The following is an 18,847-nucleotide window of genomic DNA, read 5'->3' on the forward strand; positions in this document are numbered from 1 at the left end:
CAATCCCTATCAAAATAACACCAGCACCCTTCACAGAGCTAGAACAAACAAGCATACAATTTGTATGGAACCAGAAAAGACCCCAAATAGCCAAAGTAATCCTGAAACAGAAAACCAAAGCTGGGAGCATCACAACTCCAATTTCAAGACATATTACAAAGCTGTAATCATCAAAACAGTATGGTACTGGCACAAAAACAGACACACAGATCAATGGAACAAAACAGAGAATCCAGAAATGGACCCACAAACATACGGCCAACTCAACTTTGACAAAGAATACCAATGGAATAAAGGAAATGGTGTTGAGAAAACTGGACAGCAACATGGCAGAAGAATGAACCTGAACCACTTTCTTACAGCATACACAAAAATAAACTCAAAATGGATGAAAGGCCTAAACATAAGACAGGAAGCTATCAAAATCCTAGAGGACAAAGCAGGCAAAAAACTCTTTGACCTTGGCCACAGCAACTTCTTACTCAACGTGTTTCTGGAGGCTAGGGAAACAAAAGCAAAAGTGAACTATTGGGACTTGATCAAGTTAAAAAGCTTCTGCACGGCGAAGGAAACAATCAACAAAACTAAAAGGCAACTGACAGAACGGGAGAAGATACTTGCAAATGACATATCAGATAAGGGGTTAGTATCCAAAATCTATAAAGAACTTATCAAACTCAACACCCAAAAAACAAATAATCCAGTAAAGAAACGGGTGAAGACATCCAAAGAAGCCAGCCAAATGGCTAACAGACACATGAAAAAATGCTCAACATCATTCATCGTCAGGGAAATACAAATCAAAACCACAATGAGATACCACCTTACACCTGTCAGAATGGCTAACATTAACAACTCAGGCAATGACAGATATTTGGTGAGGATGCGGAGAAAGAGGATCTCTTTTGCATTGTTGGTGGGAATGCAAGCTGGTGCAGCCACTCTGGAAGACAGTATGGAGGTTCCTCAAAAAATTAAAAATAGAACTACCCTACAACCCAGCAATTGCACTACTAGGTATTTATCCAAAGGATACAGGTGTGCTGTTCCAAAGGGGCACATTCACCTGAATGTTTACAGCAATGCTATTGACAATAGCCAAAGTATGGAAAGAGCCCAAATGTCCATCAACAGATGATTGGATAAGAAGATAAGGTGAATATATATATATATATACACACACACAAACACACACACACACACACACACACACACACACACACAATGGAGTACAGTATTACTCCACAATCAAAAAGAATGAAATCTTGCCATTTGCAACAACAGGGATGGAACTAGAGTGTATTATCCTAAGTGAAATTAGAGAAAGACAAATATCATATGACTTCACTCATATGTGGAATTTAAGATACAAAGCAGATGAACATAAGGGAAGGGAAGCAAAAATAATATAAAAACAGGGAGGGGGACAATACATAAGATACTCTTAAATATAGAGAATGAACTAAGGGTTGTTGGAGGGGGTTATCAGTGGGGGGGGGGGGGAGATGGGCTAAATGGGCAAGGGGCATTAAGGAGGACACTTGTTGGGATGAGCATTGGGTGTTATATGTAGGGGATGAATCATTGGATTCTACTGAAATCATTATTGCACTATATGCTAACTAACTTGGATGTAAATTTTAGAAAGAAAAAGAAAGAAAGAAAGAAAGAAAGAAAGAAAGAAAGAAAGAAAGAAAGAAAGAAAGAAAAAGAAAGAGAAAGAAAAGAACGAACTGAGGAAACTGAGTGAAACCACAGGGAAATGAACACTAAACTAGTCAATTGGAACTCTAACTTTTTAACAATATGTATTTTCTAGTTCCGTCCACTGGAATTGCCTAGCAACAAGTCACCTCTGTAGCAATAACCACCCCTAACGCACAGACTGTGGTCTCTAATACATTGTTTGAGACCACTGAAAAGTCCAAGATAAGCCTTGGGCATTTTGTGCCATCTAGTAAGAAAACTTTATGAAGGTCCTGTCAAAAGGTCACAGCAGCTAGCGAAGGGGTCCTCACTGCCTGAAGATGTAACAAAAAGATTAATGACTAAAACACCAAATCAATTAAAAGAAAAAAACAAACTCATGCCTCTAAAATGATTTAAAAAAGACAGAAAAAAACCTCATTTTTCACTATTTGAAAAGGCTATTATACAACTCCTTATTTTGAAAATTAATGATTAAGGATGGAGTATTAGCAAAGATCCTGCCTTTCGCATTAGAAGAATTTTTTCAGGATAACCAGACAGCCCCCATAGATGACAGAAAACCCAGTACAAGAAATGAATTAGAAAAGCATCATTTCACAAAACCTAATGAACATAAGATGACAGGCAAGACTTATCATTTGGTGCTAAAACTATTCGGCAAATGGTCTATATACCAAAGTTACACCACACAGATCACTTTTGGTGTCAAGGGGGGGAAGAGAACTAGACAGTGAAGGGTTTGGGGCTGTCCCAACCCTAATCCAGGGGGTCAATCTCAGCTTCTCTACGAGTAGGTAAGTGGAAGGTAAATGAAGTGCACAGAATCACCTCTGGGGTATTCTAGCAAACTGGTGAACTTGATGAACCCATGGAACCTTTAGATTCAGCAAATCCAGGGGATGGAGAAGCAGGTGCAGCAATGCCCTAAAGAAGTGAGCCCGCAGATGGAAAAGGTGAGAACTTCTACAGGAAACTGTCCATTTTTTCAGAGAGAGACTGTGCCAGGCTGAGAGACTAAAAGAAAGTTAAATCAGACATGGTGCGTGGTCCCCAATTAGATACTGACTTCAACAAACTGTCTTCAAAGGACATTTGGGGGCCAATTAAGGAAATGTGAATATGGACAAGGAATGAAATGAAATGAATTTCGCTGAAATACAAGACTGGAAACTGTTCACTGAAAAAAGCAGATTACGAGACAGTAATGTATCATCTTGGTTTTTCTAAAAAAAAAAAAGTGTTTGTACGTTTATATGCACAGAAAAGACCTGCGATGTATAACAGTGGTAATCTCTAGAGAGAAGAAAAGAGAAAGTGTGTGCATGTCTGTGTTGCTTGCCTGTATTTTCTAACTTTTTATAACGCACAGGTAGTGTTTCTAGTAACAACACATCTTTTCAAAAGACATTAAACAGACTTTAAATCTTACAATGCTCATCCACGAAAGACCATCTAACAAATGACGTATCATTTTTCCAAAATATGCTGTCTGTCCATCTCTAGCATGCAGGATTCTTGGAATGACTTGCGAACACTCTTTGATTTTGGATTTCAATGCTAAGACGATTCTCTGACAAATCAAAGGTTTCTTCCCCAGACTCGCACTGTAGGCAGTCTTTAAAGGGGTGCCAAATGCCTCCTCGAGCACACTTGACCCTCTCTTCCCCTGGGAGAAGACGTTACCGGCAGGGTTCACTAACTCCCCAGGAGCAAAGGGAGCCTAGCAGGACTTAACACAGCACTCAAGTCTCAGGGAGGAAACGTTGGGCCGGATATACCTGTTGGCAGGTATATACACCCTTGAACAATAAAGACACGCTCACACCCATTTACAAATCCACTTCTCAGGATGACTTTTCTCTTCAACTATCACTCTCAATTTTAGAAGATACATTGTATGCCCTGAAAGGGTGACTTCTTCAGGTTTCTATAGTGTAGAAAAATCTATATGAACAAAACTGTGCTGTACAATCATCCATTGATTTAGCAAGTCTTAGGAAGTGTCTGCAACGTGCGTGAAGGCAACTCGAGTAGAGAACAGACACAGCCACAGACGTGTTCTTATCTTCACAGAGCCTGCAGTCTAATGGGGAAGGCAGGCGGAAGTAGGTAGGTAAAGACCGTAAGTGCTGCGAAGGAAAAGAACGGGGCGCCTAGAGATCAGAAGAGGGGCATCTAATTCACACCAGAGGAAGTGACATTTCGGTTATGACTACAGAGTGAATAGCAGTCAGCCAGGCAAGAGGCAGAAGACGATTCTAGGCAGAGAGACTGGAAGTAAGGTGCTGAAGCAGGAAACAGCTGGGAACAGTCACAGACCTGGAAGAGGCCCGGACAGGGCAAAGAAGGGAAGCCTGGCATAAAATAAGATTGGGCAAATCAGCAGGGACCGTGGTGTAGCCATGATATTCAGGATTTTGGATTTTATCTGAAGTGTGATGGAAACAGCTGGACATCTGAAGTGGGAGAGGGGATCAGATCTAACTTACACTTCCTATCACCATGGACGTTGGCTGGAGGCTCAAGAACGGACATGGGGGATAGACAGGTCAGGAAGACAGTCCAGATGAGACGCTATGGTGGGTTAGACTCGGCTAGAAGATTCCCAACTGCAGCCTGAGGGCCAATCCAGCCGAAGCCTGCTTTTGTAAGTAAAGTGTTACTGGAACCCAGTGCCATCCACTCATTTACGCATTGTCTACAGCTGCTTTCACCACAGCTGCAGAGTCGAGCAGCTGTGACAGAGACCATTCGGCCTGTAAATCCTCAAATACAGTTGACCCTTGAACAACACAGCTTTGAACCACACAAGTTCAATTATGTGAGAGTTTTTTTTTTTTTTTACAATATAGCCCCCAAAATGTATTTTCTCTTATGATTTTCTTAATAACATTTTCCCCTCTCTAGCTTAATCTATTGTAAGATTAATCTATTGTAAGAATACACTATATTCTAGTGTATCTAGCTTAATCTATTGTAAGAATACACTATATAACACACATACAAAAAAAAGGCGGGGTTAATCAACTCTTTATGTTATCAGTAAGGCTTCCAGTCTATTAGTACAGTTTTTGGAGAGTCAAAATTTATACATGGATTTTTGACTGTGTGTTGACACCCCTAACCCCACATTGTTCAAGGGCCAACCGTACCTACTGTCTGACCCTTTCCAGAATGAGTCTGCTGACCACTGGGCCAGGGGACGGCAGTATAGAAAGAAATGGATAGGTTCACCATATACAAGTGGTCCTTTGTCATTTGCAGATTCCGTATTTGCGAATTCACCAACTCACTAAAATTTATTTGTAATCCCAAAATCAGTACTCAGAGCGTGCTTTCACAGTAACTTCCGGACATGCCTTGACACACTGTGTTCCCAGCTGAGGTCAAATGAGGCCATGCTCTGCCTTTTAGTTTCCGCTCTTATACTATACGCAAGTATACTCTCCACTGTCTATTTAGTACCACGTGGTTTGCATTTTTTGTGGATTTCGCTGGGGATTTAAAAATGACCCCCAAGCACAGTGCTGAAGGGCAATCTAGTGTTTTTCAATGCAAAAAGGCTGCGATGTGCCTTACAGAGAAAGTACATGTGCTGGTAAGCTTCGTTCAAGCATGAGCTAATAGTGCTGTAGCCTTTGAGTTCAATGTTAATGAATTAACACTATACATTAAAGAAGACGTCTTTAAACAGAAGCACACGTAGACAAGGTTATGTATCGATCGGCTGATAAAAATATGGCTAGAGGCTTGCAGGCAGCTAACCTAGGAGCAGTGCTTCAGGATTTGCTAATTCATGTTTGTGGCAGCTTTACAGAGCATAACTCTGGCGAGAAACAAGAATGGCTATATTTGGGAGGCAAAATCAATAAAATTTGGTGATAGATTAAATGTGAAGCAAAATGAAGTCAAGAATGACTCTCGGCTTTCTGATGTCAACTACTAGGTAGAAGATGATGCCATTCATGGAAACAAGGAATTCTGGAAAAGGCACATATTTCAGAGCGTTGGCCAAAATTTTTTTCTTTGTACGTGTTCAATGTGATGCCCGTGGGACATCCAAACAGAGATGTCAGGTCGATTGTTGGCTCTAAGGCTCTGGAACTCAAAAATGTAAATCTAGGTAGAGATACAAGTTTGGGAGTGACTGATATGTATAGATTGTACCCAAAGCCCTTGGAAATGATACATCCCCTGAGAAGAGAGGAACTCCTCCTTCCTGAAGGAAGGGGTGGGTAAGCCTAAGTCTTTATCTAGGTGGTTGGATTTGTTTGATACAAAAATACTTCGGGAAGGAACAAAATCTGGCGGCACATATCTAGAACCCAAGAAATGTTCACACCCTTGATTTAGTAATTCTACTTCGGAGAACCTCTCCTGAAATTCAGACACACCGTAATGCTACACTGAATAAACACTGAGGAACATCTAGCGATCGTAAAACCAGAAATAACCTTAACATTTGGGGAATGTTACACCGACAAAACTATTGATTATTTTGCTCTGTGATTTTATCCGCAGATTCTAAGCTTAGAAATTTCAGCTCCTCCAGAGGTTTAATAAATAGCCACTTCTGTTTCTTTCAGGCTTAAAACCAAAACCAAAACCAAAACCACTGGATTACTTACCTTTATCTACTAAAATACACACTGCTTCAGGGTAGGGCTGTTCATCTGTGTTGTTCACTGAAGGCACCTAGAACAGTACCTGGCATGTTGAAAGCGCTCGACAGACTTTTGTTGAATTTAACATCTTAATCACGTAGAATTTATGTTGGTATAATGGTGTGAGGTGAGGACGTCCATTGAGATTTTTCAAATTGCTATCAGATGGCCCCACTCCCATTTGTTCAGTCGGGTTTCCTTTCCCCCACTGCTTTGTGGCACCTCCTTCATCATCTATTAAATGCTCAGACAACAGGGCCTTCAAGCTGGCTCATGTATTCTGCCCCACTGATGGGCCTGTCAAATTTCGTGCCAAATTTGACGTGTTACGGTTTCTTTTAACACACGGTAGAGCTCACCCCTTTGCTACGCTCCCCTTTCAGGCCTGACTGTTCCATGCCCACTACCTCATCTCTCAAGAACAACAGAAATCAGTTTCTCAAATTTGGAAACATTTATGTCGATTTTGATTGAAACAAAGAACAACTGCATTTGGAGGGGAAAAAAAAAACACAAAAAACAAAGAAGAACGTATTTCCAAATTTTACTCTCCATCTAGGAAGGGGCTGGAAGGGCTTTTCCACCCTGGGGTGCGAGCTCTACATCCAGGCTGCCTGGGGTCAGCTTCAGCTCTGCCGCTTTGGAGCTGCGGAACCTTCCTGTGCTTCTAACACAATGGAAGCAGAACCCACCCTGCAGCCTTGCTACAAGGATTCAATGAATTAATACGTGTGAAACCTTAGAACAGAACCGGCAACGGCTAGGGCTTGTTAGGGATTAGCTGTTATCATCTTCCCATAGCAGTTTTTTTCTTAGAGGCCTCAGTGAGATTGTTCTCAGATATTTTATCTGTTTTGCTGCTCAAAGAGGGTTCATGTCTTGGCTGCCCTTTACTATAATCCAGCGTCTCTGCCAGCCACCAGACTAAGTGCTAGATCACCATGTCAACGGGATCCTGAAGAAGCGGCAAGTGGGACAGCAGGGCCTCGGGAGTGCGTGTGTGACGTTAATGCTCTGGGACCATCAGCCCCCACCGGGACCGCCCCTTCTCCAAGGGTCCTAATCATGTATCTCCCTGTCACATATGGCACAGACCCCTCACCTGTGAGAAGCAAGGTGGCCTTCCGGTCAAGACAAGGGCACGCTCTGGTATCAGGTGGGTGGGGCTCAGGCCCGAGCTCTAACCAGTTACTGCTTGAGACCTGAGACACATTAGTTAACATCTCTAAGCCTCAATGGCCTCTTGTGCAAAGACAGAAGATCACAGAGCTTTTCATGTTAATGACAATATATTATTATTGCAAGAATGCTACCTGTCCAGTCTACTCTAGGACCCCAGGGCCAACCTGCATGAATTACAGACTGGCTGGCTCTGGAAGAACCAGAGAAAGGGAGGATGGGGCCTTGGCACTCCCGCAGCCAGAGGCAGGAAGGCCAGGGGCTGGATTTCAGGAAGTTTTGGCCACACAAGGGCAGTAGGACTAAAAATAATGCTCATGTCAGGTCTCTGACTCTCCCTCCTCTAAGGGAAGTTGTAATCAAAACAACTACCACCTCCTTTTAAAGGTTTACTGATTTTTCATTCTGAATACATTCATTCTAAAACAGGGGTTCTCAATCAGAAATGCAAATTCTCCAGCCCCACCCCAGACCTACTGAAACAGAAACTCTGAGGGTGGGGCCCACCGATGTGTTTCAACAAGCCCTCCAGGTGACTGGCAAAGTCCGAGAACCACTTCTCCGGACAGTTTCCTGCACAAATGGACCCAAAGGGAGGTTCCACGTGCTCCTCCACCTCGACCCTCACACCTGCGAGCGTATCAATGCGAACACACAGCTAAGACACACAAAGTCAAAGAACAAACAGGTCGGTAAAGGAGCCCGGCTGTGGGCAGACGAGTGGGAAGTAATAAGTAGGTGGAAGCAGAGAGGTGACGTAACATCAAGGAAGGAGAGCCATGGAGAGAGGCTGTGCCCGTCAAGGGCTCCAACAGACGAAACAGAAAAGCCATACGATTTACTGGGCTCTCTGTCAAGTTTCATTGTGGGAGGAACATACTGGTTATCGAGCTGCCATAGCAAGCAACAGGAAATGGGTCAGTTTCATCAAGTGTGCTTAATGGAGCAACCACAGTAGAAGATCAAGGCTGAAGAGGAAAAGAAAGGAAAGCTGAGTATCCAGTGAAGCAATCAACAGCCCTGACTTGTATAAACAGGAAACGTTTCAAGTTGCCTCTCTTGCCCCAAGTTTTACAGCAAGAAGTCCCCGTATCACCACTGCCCTTAGGATGGGGATGTCCCCCGGGTCAAGGGGTGCGCCACCTCACGGGCTGCGCACTGTCCTCTCCCGACCGTGACCTAGGTCCCTGGGGCCCAGGGAATTCCTGCCCCAAAGGCCTCTCGCCCACTTCCAGGCCTTCCCCAGGGCCCATGGGTACAAGTTCTGGTCATGTCAGTGAGAAAAAAATGACTCTAAACTGTACCTGGGAAATCAGAATTAAAAAAAAAGAAAAGAAAAGCTGCTTAATGACTGGAAGATACTCTGAGGTCCTCTGAAACTCAGCTCAGTTGTACTGGTTTCTCTGTGATTTTTCTGTTTTTGTTAATGAGTAGCTTATGGTGACAAGCTGCAAACCTTCTCAGAGAAACCGAGCAACAACTTCCTAACAGAAGACTCTGCACGCTGGAGCTGAGGGCACGGGGCCTTGCTTTCCTCGGGAACGGGGAAAATCCTGCCTGCGTACGAGCTCAGTGAGACACTGTGGGCCACAGGGGACCCAGGAGAAGCACAGCTCAGCAGCTCCCTTCCGGGTAGGTCTGGGGGGAAAGGCCAGGGCTCTAACAGCCTTGTCCTCCCCGGGTAGGTCAGGGGCTTTGACAGCCTTGTCCCCCACCCCCCCGGGCAGGTCTGGGGGGAAAGGCCAGGGGCTCCCACAGCCTTGTCCCCCACCACCCCCGGCCCCCGGTAGGCCAGGGCCTCTGACAGCCTTATCCCTTCTGGGTAGGCCAGGGGGGAAAGGCCAGGGGCTCCCCCAGCCTTGTGGGAACCATTACCCCCGGAGCTCCGTTTGCTAGTGCAGCCCAGCAAAGCCCCGCTTGGTGTCCCGAGCCTTCTGTGCACACTGCCCTGGGAGACAAGAACCCTGGCTCTGCCTCCCCTCTTCTCTCTAGGCGACATCAGGGCAAGCCTCTTCGCCTCTCAGGACCTCAGTTTCCTCCTGTGTCAAAGGTCGATACTAATGTGTGAAGATCCCACTGGGTTTCTACTGTGACCAATAAGATACTGAAATAGGCTGATCTCCACGTGGAATGTGAGAGAGCCTAGAAAGAGAAGAGATTCTTGGGAAAAACAGAATAAATATCATGGTGGTGCCAACCCCCGCAAGCTTTCTTGATCCTAGGACGCTGCCATAAGGTGTGGGGAGGAAAGTGAGAAAGAACAAATATGTACTGAACCCTCGGGTCAGGCATGCTGCACATTTTCCTCCGTGACCCCAGCAAGGGCCCCGGGTCCGTCTGCACGGTGCTCAACCCTCCACTGCAGCACACGGCTTCCCAGCAAGGCTCACCCTCTGGTGGTCTCATTCCGCTATGATACTCAGGCCAGGGAAAATTACCTTGTTCAAGTATCATTTTGATTAGATTGGTCCCCCTCTCCATACCATAAAACGTCTCTTAAATTAGAACCCCCTTTAAACCTTTCAACAACTGATCCCAAACACTTCCCGTTCTCATCTACTGGCCTATTTTGTGCTTACCACTCCAGCCAAGCAAAAATTACTTTGCAAATGAATTCCATTATGCTCTCTGCTCATTCACCTTGTTATGCTGGCACGGGAGTTTTGACTGCTCCTGTAGCCTCTTGGCGTAGGAATACCTCACTTATCCGACATCCTCGGGAATAAGCTGACCCACGAAACTGATCTACCTAAATTCATTTCCCATCGTCCAGAAATTTACCCCTGTAAGCGGCCTCCAATCCTTTTGGAAGTAAGTCACGGTGTGATTAAACGAGTTTCTTCATTTTAACTATTTTCTAAAGGAAACACTGCTGCACTGCATGAGAGAGAACCTCCCAGTCGCGGCCAACGGAACATAACGAATATCGATTAATCTCTCCCTGATGGTGCGGGTCATACTTAATGAGTAACAGTAACCGTACTGTGCTGGGGCTGCAAATGTAAGCGGTTCAGGGGATAAAGCTGAACGCGTGCACGCGTGTGCTCTCGCTCTGCCTGTAACGAGTTTCCCTGGAACTTACTTTCCGGCAGAAGTTGCTATCAGCCTGGATTCTGGTGAGTAGCTGCAGTCACACAGAACTCAGGAGGGTGTAACTTGCTGCCTTTCTGCACAATTTCAGGAACTTACATGCTGGTTTTTGTCAGAGCTCTATAAATTCTTCATTAGAGAGGGGGGAAAAAAAAAGAATATACTTCAACAATCAGCAAACCAGAGTTTTCCAAATCTCCTGACCATATGACTTTTAAGAGGACTGCAGGCACAGGTACCGTTGAAATTTGCTTCTTTAAAAAAAAAAAAAATTTTTTTTTAATTTTTTTTAATGTTTTTATTTATTTTTGAGACAGGGAGAGACAGAGCACGAACAGGGGAGGGTCAGAGAGAGGGAGACACAGAATCTGAAACAGGCTCCAGGCTCTGAGCTATCAGCACAGAGCCTGATGCAGGGCTCAAACTCACAGACCGCGAGATCATGACCTGAGCCGAAGTCGGCCGCTTAACCGACTGAGCCACCCAGGCGCCCCTAAAAACAAATTTTTTTAATGTTTATTTATTTTTGAGAGATACACAGAGTGCGTGTGGGGGAGGGGCAGAGAGAGGGAGACACAGGCTCCGAAGCAGGCTCCCACGCTCTGAACCATCAGCACAGGCCCCAACGCAGGGCTTGAACTCACGAACCGTGAGATCACGAGCTGAGCTGAAGTAGGACGCTTAATGCACCGAGCCACCCAGGCGACCTGAAATTTGCTTCTTTAATACTTTACGAAACTAGAAGTTCTACATAGAACTGGCATGATAAGCTCTTGGAAAAATCATTTTATATTGTGAATAATAACTCTGTAGGTTGAATCAGTGAGGTAATACTGATACGGAGGAAAATGGTAAAAATACAGAAACAAACCTTCCTTTGTCGGGATGCAATCTATAACTGCATGAACCAAAAGTGCTTTTCTTCCCAATGTTACAGCAGCTTCCGCAGCGATCTTTTCCTGAGGATAGGTACCACCAGCGGAAGGAAAATGCCCTTGCTCGCTCACATACTAGCCTGTATTCTTTTTGTGACAGTAAAGGTTTTATAAAGTCTACAGCATTAGCACGTGCAAGAGTCCATCAATCTTCATTCTGCTTAAACACAGTGGCATTTAATTAATCAGAACCTACTAGAGCAAAAGAAGTTAGGCAAGAATTGCCAACACAGACCACTTTCAAAACACTACAAATCTCTTCAGTGCCATGTGTAGAAATAAGTGACTGTAAAAACCACAAAATTATTTTCCAGTTTTCAAGCTTTGCTTTTTTTTTTTTTTTTTGTATTGGCAACTATTTTACTGGCTTACTTTCTAATGGGAGAGTCACTCATCAGAAAGTCCCAAGTTGAATGGCCTTGTCCATCAGAATCTTTGGCCTTTTCTGTGGGCTTTAGACCAAAGGCAGGGAGGAATACCAGCTGACTTGTAGCCGCTCTCACAAATGCCTCGCTTACTTGTCACAGAGAACCCAGAAAAACAGGTATGGCTTTAGCTGACTCAGAATCTGTAGAGAATTTGACAAACTGTCCTTTCTAAACCTGGATGAACTGATATTACACTGAATCATCAAGATTCTTCTGTGTAATCTCTTCTCTTCTTTCGAGAGCAGTTCAACTTCATACACTCATGTCCTCTGCATTCTGTTGGTCGGATGTGTAGGAGATAAATAAGATTCTGAGGAGCTGGAAGTAGAGGGTGAATGAATTCAAAGGGATCCAGCAGACGCCGAGTCAAGCGGAAGGTGGCGCTGTTGGGGGAGGGATGGCTACGCGTGCCACAGAAGGAACTCGAAGACTCGGGACTGAGGTGAAGCGAGCTGTTAGTTACCAATCCAGCGCTGGTGTATGTAAGTTATTACTTAGATATATTAAAGGAAGAGTCAATTCAACAAATATTTATGAAGTGCCTACGAGGTTTCACGGACTGCACAGCTACTGTGGGGGGTGCAAAGATGAATCAGATTTGGTTCCTGCCCTCTAGGGGTTCCCGGTGACGCAAGAAGCCTGAAGTCATTTTTCTTATGTACACTGTACTAATGAGACCATTATTAAAGAACTGCATTCAGTTTCGACCACCACCATTTTTTTTTTTAATGTGGAGAAACTAGAGAGAGTTCAGAGGAGGGAGGGGACACAGAACAGGCTCTGTGGGGAAAGAGCGGAACAGACCCAGTTATTATCTTCAAATATACGAAAGGTTTTGGAGAAAGGAACTGAGTAAAAGAAAACAGGTTTGAACGATGGCAGTGGAGAACTGGTGGGCCCAGGAATTTTTTGGCAATCCAGTTACTAGAATCCTGGAATTGGTCACTGAGGGGGGTTCCTAGTGTGGCTCTTCCCTGGGTGGGGGGAGGGGGGGGGTTGGGAGGTTGTTTTGATGAACTGACGATTTCAAGTCATGGACACTGACGCTCCTGAAGGCAGGAGGGATGAACTACATTTCTCCTGAGGTCCTCTCCTGCCCTGGGTTCTATGCTCCTGAGTGGCAGAGCCGGGTTTTCTTCTCCCACAATTCCCTGAGGGATCTATATCCCCACCAATAAGTACCACAACACAAGATCTCATCCAGGCAGCCAGGCCAGAAATTAATTCTCCAAAAGCCACGGCCGATGCAGGGGTCCGCTTGGTCCACGCACGGCACAACCCGTAGCCTTAAAGAACAAAAAGTCTCCCAGGGGCGGGTGTGCAAATTAGAAACATATTTGCATTTACAAGGATACAAAATATAAGAAAAGAGGAAGCAATGGTAACTAGAGATGGTGATTTCTAAGGAAATTTGTAACAGGGATTTCCTACATTCAGAAATACTTGTTCGATACAAATTAAACATTTTTCAAGAGAAAAATGGGGAAACCAGGCCGTCCCTATACAGCTTGAGAAACACTCGCACGTTAAGAATTAAAAACTGGCGCGCACACACGTCCCCCAAAAAGCATTCCATCTTGAGTCAGGCCACGGTCCGGCGAGCCCACGTGTACTTTTGACTTTCGCTTCCCATACCTCCTGGACTCCTCGAGGAAAGAGCCCCTACGTAAATGCTTGTTAAGTGAATTCATTAAAGATGTGCCCTGTCTGCAGAGCGAGGGGGACAGTGCCCAGCTCGTGGGGCTGTTAGGACAGTGAGTTAACGTGAGTGGGGGGTGCAGCACATTCTAAGTGGCACATAAGTCACACTTCCCGCTATGAACTTCAGGCACCTCGGTTTCTTTTAGAAGAAAAATAAAGACCTCCCTATACTCCAGCTTTTCAGTTTTCTTCCCCCTGCTCACCCCCCCCCCCCCCCAGAGTATCACCAAATTAGACAGAACTATTGCGAGTTCGGGCCTTTCACGTTAACACTATCTATCGGTGGTTATACAAAGTCGGCTGGCGTTATTCTGAATCCCGTCTCTGACGGCAACCTCAAGTGCATGAATTGTCATCACAAGACTACCGGAAAGCCCTGGCAAATTACACGTTCAGAGAACAATAAAAAAAATGGTCACATATCATACCCTCTTGATCATCACTACTTTGTTCCTTAGAAACCTCAAAGGTGGTTCCCTGAGGTTGGTCTCTACGGGGGGAAGGAAGAGAAACGAGGAAACGTAAGAAAATTAAATATGAAGACAGGAGCAGCTGTAACGTGCATAAAGCACCAAGTTTTCTCCTGTAGGAAAAGTGTGTCAAACGCACGATGAGCCAGACGCTGGCGTGGGGCTGGGTGGGTGCCGCCCCTCTTGAGGCTGGTGAGCCGACTGGCTGCACCCTTTCCCCGCCTGCCCCTGGGTTAGGAAGGGATCCTGGTTAGGGCTGAAGGTTATCTTTCATGCTTTGGGATACTTTCCCACAGGCACAGCTGCAGCCCCTGAAACTCTGCTCTAACGGTTTGTTTCCTCATTTTTAAAGTGGCATAGAATGTGAGAAATTCTCTACCTGAAACCGGCAGAAACTCAGTGGGAACAGAAATCTAGAAAGGTCACACAGGGGGTCAGAAAGGCTCTTTCTTGCGTGGCCGTGGGGGGTTTATTGTCGCTGGTGCCCAAACTGGAAGAGGAAAAGCAGGAGATTAATAATTGAAATGTTGCTATTATTGGTTTTCCAAACTATTTGTGGGTTATTCTTTCCCTGGAGTCATCATGCCTGTAAGCAGTGCAAAAACACAGAAAAATTTAAAAATTAAAAAAAAAAAAGAGGGATTTAACACGCAAAGAGAAAATGCCTACAGCCAGGCGCCTTACATATACTCCTTGCTAATGGAGTCCTCGTACAATCCAATAAGGCTTCAAACAGAACAAAACAAAACAAAGCTCAGAGAAGTTCAGTAACATGTCCAAAGTCGTACAGCCAGATTCAAAGCCAGGTTTCTCGGATCTAAGCACTGTGCCACACTGTCTGGAATTGAGGATAAAATTAATGACCTTTGCTTCCCTACTCAAATGTGGTGCGAATGAAAACAATATTTATACTTACTCATTTTAAAAATACAAAACACAAACACAGGAAAAGATATTTTAGAACGTGTGTCATCAAATTCTTTTAATGGAAGATGATTCAGAATCCATTTCTTGGTAGGCATTTTGGTAGGTGTCTCTAGACCCATCTGATGAGAGATTTCAGTACGACAGTTCTGGGAAGTCTGACTGTGTAAGCCAATACTAATTGACGTGACACATCTCAGGTACGGTGGGACGTAATTAACTTGGAATGTAGGGTCCCCTAGTTCAGAACCCCCGGCAATACAGACCTATGTGGTTGGCCTTTGCACTACATATTGAAAAAAAGCCTTGCTAAGCAAGTTGATGGAGTAAACACAATTGCAAGGCAAATGTTTAACTTCCTAAAGAAAATAAACCTTTTTAAAGAAGTTTACCTTAACCAGTACCAAGTTACTGAAAATTAATGCGCTATTTAAAACCTAACCTTAAAAGCAAGAAGTGCAAGCCTGGTAACACTTGGCTACCCATTAATTCGGATTATCACACATACCCAGAGACGGCATTTCTCCCTCAAGAGCTGGCACTTCAGAATGCCCCACGGTTGCATTCAGGCCTTGACCCAGTATCCCCGCCTGGGGCAAGTGCACCCCATCTAAACAAACGAGTGCACTCCTGAATCCCAGCAGAAATACCTCACCTGTCACTGTACTTCTCCTTAGAAGAACCCCATGTTCGTTTTTTTAGTAGCTCGAAAACAATTAGAAATCGCTCTTCTTGGTGACTTCCCCAGGAAAAAGCCCTACTCCTTCAGGATAGACACAGGGAGTCCGTGCATTGTGACCGGGATATGGTAAAAACCAGGCTCACTGAATGCAGCGGATGTCGCCAAGGAGGGGAAAAGGAGGTCACTGGAGTCTTAGAAGCACTCATCACACGAAATGAATGTAGGTTCCAGCAATACAATCCTTTATAGAGGTCACCTATCTGTTTCAGAACATGACCAACAGTCTCCTTCAAGAAAGACCCAGGCCTGAGCGTGTGAGGCTGGACTGGTTGAGAAGGGGAGAGGAGAAAGAACAGAAAAAGGATAGAGATGCACAGAAACTCCAGCAGAATCAAAGGGTACAAAGTGTAGGAACAGGGCAAGACTGAGTGAAACCCAGGGCTGAAAGAGGTGACCAGGGAGGTCACCTGCCACAGGGAATGAAGCTTGCAAATAAAAACAGCGAGCTCCTGAGACCTTTGAGACCCATGATCGCTCTTAACCCTTAACACCTTACCCACCCACAATTCTTTATCTGGCGTCATGCACTAAAAGAATAACTTAAAAAACACCGGAGTCAGAACCGGAGGGCCACGTCTTAGCCCCGGGGGTATGGCCTACATTCCGTATGGATTTGGAACGGAAAGGAACAGGAGGAGAACAGCACAGTTCCCAAGCCGGCTTTCTACAAAGTTGACAAAATACATCCCAACCCACATACCCAGCCCCTCCTAAGAGGGAAAGCAGCCGTTTACTATAGTTCTGAATTCATTGCCAAGTTCCTTCTCTAATGCTCACCCGGAGTGTCCAGCAGAGGGAGTCTCAAGGAGGTACTTAATAAAGAGAAAATTGTTTCATTTTAACACTCCATAGACAGTGGGAGCATTGACTGTAGCCCCCTCCCATAGACACAGACGAACAATGAAGGCCCGACATGGGCTCTCCTGGCATGTTCACAGAGCCACTGGCTCGTTCTATTCTGCGTGGTGGAGTGATCAGAAATTTCGTTTTGTTTTGTCGAATGGTTAAATGGACCTTGTGTTCTTCAGAATCAAAGAGGAAAGCCCCTGGAATAACATCTCTCTGTTGCCTTCTAAACAGCCCCTTTGTTTCTAAGAGAGTCTGAAAAAAAATATTTACAGTCCATAGGTTATTTACAGCCTCATTATCCAGGGCCTGACTGGTAACTTTATTCCATCCAGAAACCAAATTCATTTGGAGCCCTGGAACTAATAACAGATTTTCTTTTCAGATAAGTTTTTTTTTTTTTTTTAATCTGCCTCTTGTAACAGAGATAAAACTATTAATGCGTTCCCTGTCTCACTCGCCAGCACTGTTCCCGGGATTTATAGGATTAAAACCTCCTCTCCCCGCCCCTCCTCTCTGCTCCACACAAACCCTTTCCCCTCTCATTTGCTATTTCATCCACAGAATATCTGAACAAAACCGAAAGAAAGCCAGATGGACTGACGCTAAAAGTATGTAAAGGCTGCTATTTCAATGATTTCATGAGAAAAACATTTTCACGATGAAATGACTGAAAAAAATCGGGCACCCTTTGGTTTAAAATTCCTCCTACTACAAGCACACAAAAACACACCGAAGTGTAAAAACTTAGTTGATTCTGGTTTGATTTCTGGCTGGAAGCTGACAAGAACCGACTGGAGAGAAGCGAAACGGAGAGGGAGGGCAAGGGGAGTGGAGTGCTTTTTGCCCTCCGTGCTTTTCTTTCTTCCTAAAGACAGTCAAGTCGGGGAAATGACCCCACGCCGGGTGAAGGTGCACCGCGCAGGTTGAGCCAGACCCACCGAGGGAAACGTCTCGGCCGCCTCCCCCCCGAGCCCCCACCCCCCCACCCCGACTTGAAAAGCTCAACTACATTTTCCCTTCCACACGCTAATGCGGGGAGATTTTAGCCAATTTCATTGTTCTGCCTGGGTCTGAAATGGACTTTTCATCCGTACCCCCGTCTCATCACCTAGCCCCAAACATACATTCCCATCCGACAGCCCCCCCCCCCAAAATCAGAGGCTCGCGAAGAATAAAGGAGTGTGGGGAGGGAGTGGAGAGCAGCGGGAAGGGGAGCCGTGGGGACAGAGTGGGAAGATCACCCTAAAGGTAATTTTCCGGGGGGGGGGGGGGCGGTGCGCAGGGGAGGGGGGAGGATGAAAGCTAAACCGCATCACCTTTATTTACCCCAAATAAATGAAAAGCACAGTCACGGGTCTGTCTTTTCCCAGGCGCCCCCTCCCAATTTCTTTTCTTCGGGCAGGAGCCCACCCTCGCACCCCCCCCCTCCACCCCCCGCCTCTTTCTCCACCCTGGAAATAAGATCCTGTTAAATTCCGGATCCCGGTCGTGCCGTGGGCAGGGGAGGGGGAGGCGGGGAGGGGTCGGGAGCCAGTTAAAGCCCCGGGGGGGTGGGGCGCCGGAGGCCGGGCGCCCGGGGGGCTGCGGGCCGGGGGTGGGAGGGGGGGGGCGGCCCGGCGAGGGGCCGCGGGCAGAACAAAGCTGCGGGGGCCGCGGCGGCCGGGCGGCGCTGGGCTAGCGGGGTCGGCGGGCCGGGCGCCCCTTACCTTCGTACACGGGGGCCATCGGGGCCGGGGTGTCCGCGGTTCATGGCAACGGAGAAGGGAACGCGGCGCGCGAGCTCGGCCCCCCCAGCCTCAGTCGGAATCTGCCATCTTGAGCCTGTGTCTCCGCTCTCGGCGCAGCCGGGGCCGCCAGCGCCCGCATCACCGCCTCACTTGGCCGGCGCCGGGGGAGGGGGCCGGGCGCCGCCGCCGCCGCCGCCGCCGAGGCCGGGCCCCTGCGCGGGGCTCCGGGGCGGCCGGGGCGGGCGGGCGCAGCGGCCGAGGCCGAGGGGCCGGGCGGCCGCGGCCCCCGAGCGGGTCCGCGGTGGGGCGGGAGCCGGGGCGGGCAGCGCGCGGCCAGTGCCCGGCCGGAGCTCAGCTCAGCATGGCTGTGTGTGGGGGCTTCGGCAAAAGTTGCACGGGAGGCGGAGGAGGGGCGGGCGGAGCCGGGA

The 18,847-nt window shown here is 46.4% G+C and overlaps 1 protein-coding gene across 1 annotated transcript in view; it reads right to left on the bottom strand.

Annotated features, from left to right (window-relative positions):
• Positions 1-18,596, bottom strand: part of HIPK2 (homeodomain interacting protein kinase 2) — a 189,780-nt gene extending 171,184 nt beyond the window's left edge. Inside the window, 1 exon segment of the mRNA XM_043589702.1 lies at positions 18,399-18,596. Coding sequence (XP_043445637.1) covers positions 18,399-18,417 — 19 coding nt within the window. The 5' untranslated portion in view covers positions 18,418-18,596.
• Positions 18,597-18,847: the final 251 nt, after the last annotated feature.

Source organism: Prionailurus bengalensis, chromosome A2 (genome assembly GCF_016509475.1).
Source record: "Prionailurus bengalensis isolate Pbe53 chromosome A2, Fcat_Pben_1.1_paternal_pri, whole genome shotgun sequence".
NCBI lineage: Eukaryota > Metazoa > Chordata > Mammalia > Carnivora > Felidae > Prionailurus > Prionailurus bengalensis.